The following is a 3,451-nucleotide window of genomic DNA, read 5'->3' on the forward strand; positions in this document are numbered from 1 at the left end:
CCCTCATCCACTAGGTGGGTCACCCAGTCACTCAAGGAGATAAGATTGGTCAGGCAGGACCTTCCTTTCTTAATTCCATTTTCGCTGAGCCTGATCCCCTGGTTGCCTTCTCCAGGCTGACAGGCCTATAGCTCCCTGGATCCTCCTTCTGGCCCTTTTTATGGATGGGCATCATGTTGGCCAACCTTCAGTCATCTGGGACCTCCCCAGTTAGGCAGGATCAGTGATAAATGGATGAATCCCATCTTGACCCACGGACTTGTTGGGATCTAAGTGGCACAGCAGGTCACTAACTACTTCTTCCTGGATTATGGGAGGGGTGTTCTGCTCCCCATCCCTGTCTACCAACTCAGGAGCCCAGCTACCCCGAGGACAGTTCCTGTACACTTCCAGGGGGTTTTCCCGCAGAGCTGAGCAGGTTATTCTGTGCCTCACCTTTCAAATATTTATAGACACAACTCCTAAGTTTCTGCTCCGAAGCATTGGTGCTCTCATACAATTTAGCACTACGCTCAACTGACTGAGCTAACAACGCCAAGGTTGCGGGTTCGATTCCCGTTCGGTCCCCATGTGTTGCCTGATCTAGTCAAGAGGGGGCGTCCCTGGTAGCAGGGAGACTGGATTAAAATGATCTCTAAGGTCCCTTCCAGTTTAGGCTGGACTACGACCATGCCGTTTAACAGTTACTTCCAAGCCCAAAGGAAGATCTGAAATAGTCATTGCTCAACTTCTGATGCACTCAGCTGATGAGAAGTCATCCCTAAACAGTACAGGGCCAACATATGATCACAAAGATTCATCTTTTTGTCCATACATGTTTTCATTGCTCCATCTTACCTGAAAAGGGGTCACTGGCTTTCCCAAGCTATGCTTGTTACACCACAACTGATCAGTTTTAATTATAGGATCAGAGGTACAAAAAATGCAAGGATTGAAATAAATGACAGCTGCTGGTTTAGGGGATAAAAGACTTATCTCCACCCAGAGAGGACAATAGCAGGTCCTCAGCAGCCCAGGTGTTCTGTGCCTTGTCTTTAAAACATCACCCTCAGCCTGGCAGTCAGTAAAACTCCTGCAGCAGCGAGAGTGACGACTCTTCTCAGATCAACAGACTTCTGTGGAATCACCTCAGAATTATCATTCCCAGCACAGCCATTACTGTAGTTTCTTATGTACTGCTGGATTCTTTTTAACAGCAAAGGGAACGAAACCTTCCTCTGGAACTTGTCCCCTGGTTCTGACACTGACGCTGCCTCCCTGGCCTGCGGATCCTAACGGCACATGGGATCACTGAACATAGCTCTCAAGGCAATTGCCACAGGAGTGTGTCTGCAACTAGCTTTTTTCCCCCAAGCTCTGGCTAAATCACGAGCATATAAGCTTTGTAGTTCTTTCAGACTTTACAAGAACAAGCTCCCACCACACCCACAAAACCAGAGTATTCCTGCCTGCAGAGTGATTTGGGAGCTCACAACGCCAAGCTCAGCATCCTTCAGCTTTCCTTTGGCACATGCTGGCTTCAGAGTCCGGATTTTTTTTTAAATCTGAAAAGCTGCCTGCAAGTACCCCTCATGAGGGCAGTTGCACCAGCAGGTCCCTTAAAGGCACAGGGGTAAAAGGCTTACATGTTTTACTTAACAAAAGCAAGGACTCAGACGTCTGCACAATAACAGGAATCCTGCTGTCCCAAGGGCAAACTTGCTAATCCATGGCTGCAAGCTGGTCCATCACTGTCACGAGAGCCCATCTCTGTCACAACTCAGAGCAGCTTCGCTTGCATGGCCTGGGAGGTGCCTCTGCTTCCCAGGAGTTCCAGCAGAGCAAGGGCAGAGCACAAAACAGGTCACAGAACTCGTTGATATAAGGGTAAATGTTGATTAACAAATGCTCAGAACTTTAAGTTTAGACAAGCTTAGTAACAAAATCCTCTAATGAGTAGGAATCTGTAAATCAATACACTCCTAACCAGAAGGTTCTCCTTTCTTACCTTGTGGAAAAATCATGATCTTTCAATTGCCAAAAGCAAAAGACTTGTTTGAAAGATAACTGTGTTTTTATTGTTCTAAGCTTGCACTTGTGGAACATAATAAATGGCCTGATAAAATGACAACTTTGCAAAAGAAGAATCCCCCTCTCCCCAACATCTGGACAGCAATATAGAAATATTTACAATGAAAAAATACAGAAGAGAAGAGAATGAAGTCAACATTAGCCAAGTCAGTTTGCTTCTACACATCTGATTTTGAACATCAATTATGTCATTCAATTTAATCTTAACATATACTTCCACAGTACTGAGTCTTTAACTTCATTGTTTAGATCTTACGTGCAATAGATACACTTTTGCTCTGCATCTATAGCCTTCTCCTGTACAACAATAGAATTTCCCTACTAATACTTTTTTTTCAGTTAACTCTGAAAACAACAAAAAAATTAAATATAAGTTTATATCTTCTGATACAAAGTTTCTCACACAGTCAAACACATCACAATACTGAAAATCAGCATAAGGAAATGCTGTATAGCTTCTTAACAAGGACATGAGGTCTGGGTCCTAATATGTTGGCTTCAACAAAAGCTCTCTTCAAGAAGAACAAGTACATATAGAAAAAATAACCTTCTTAGTTTCCTGTTAAAAAAGGAGATGGTGCTTTCTAAAAACAAAAGATGCAATTTTCTGGACACAGATATAAGAGTGGGGAGAGTTCAGAAAGCTTCAAATAAAATTGCCATTTCTTTAAAAGGATGATCTAAGAAGTTTATTGGACGAGGTTCCATCAGTCCATTCAGTCTGGTAATTCTAGAAATGTCAGTGTAAAAAAAAAAAACAAACCAACAAAAAACAACCAAAAACATCCCAACAAACAAACTACTTTTTTTTTTTGCTTCCTGCTACACAGCGTCACACAATCACATGACTGAGAACATGTAGCCCACAGAAATGCTAGACACCGACCACGCACAGTTTGGTTGTATTAGGTCAACACTGAGTGCCTTGTCCAACAAGAGGTTCAACATCCTTCGGATAGCGAGGTGCAGTCCTTAGAGGTTGTTTCACATATGTGAGCTTCGTCTGCCTCTAGTGCCCAATGACACACGAAGCCTTGGTTCTCTTGCTTTATAATGTTCATTGAAGTCCAATCTAAAGCTGAGAAATCGAAGGCTTTCGTCAGAACTGGTTGTCAGCAGGACCAAGAACTGCTGGACGATTCCCTGAAGGAGAAAGAAAAACACAAGAGGCACCTAAGAACACATCACTGGTGTATTTTGCACAGGGAGGCCAGGTGGTGCCCAGGCCTGGCAAGGAGGCAGAGGGAACTGCAAAAAAGGGCAAGCACAAGCATTTATACCCAACTGTTAGCAAATCATTTATGTTGGGTTCATTTCCTTCTGCAAAAACTCAGAGCTTCGTTTTATCTTTGTATGTCTGCCATGCACTTCAGACTCTCCC

General features: G+C 43.6%; 1 protein-coding gene across 1 annotated transcript in view; it reads right to left on the bottom strand.

Annotated features, from left to right (window-relative positions):
* Nucleotides 1-2,712: 2,712 nt before the first annotated feature.
* TUBGCP3 (tubulin, gamma complex associated protein 3) overlaps nt 2,713-3,451 on the bottom strand; it is a gene marked incomplete at its 5' end in the record, with an annotated part of 26,700 nt that continues 25,961 nt past the window's right edge. The window contains one exon of the mRNA XM_009874376.1: nt 2,713-3,213. Within this exon, the coding sequence (XP_009872678.1) occupies nt 3,055-3,213 (159 nt within the window). The remainder of the gene's footprint in view (nt 3,214-3,451) is intronic.

The sequence above is a fragment of the Apaloderma vittatum genome, unplaced genomic scaffold (genome assembly GCF_000703405.1).
Source record: "Apaloderma vittatum isolate BGI_N311 unplaced genomic scaffold, ASM70340v1 scaffold17068, whole genome shotgun sequence".
In the NCBI taxonomy this organism is placed as follows: Eukaryota; Metazoa; Chordata; class Aves; order Trogoniformes; family Trogonidae; genus Apaloderma; species Apaloderma vittatum.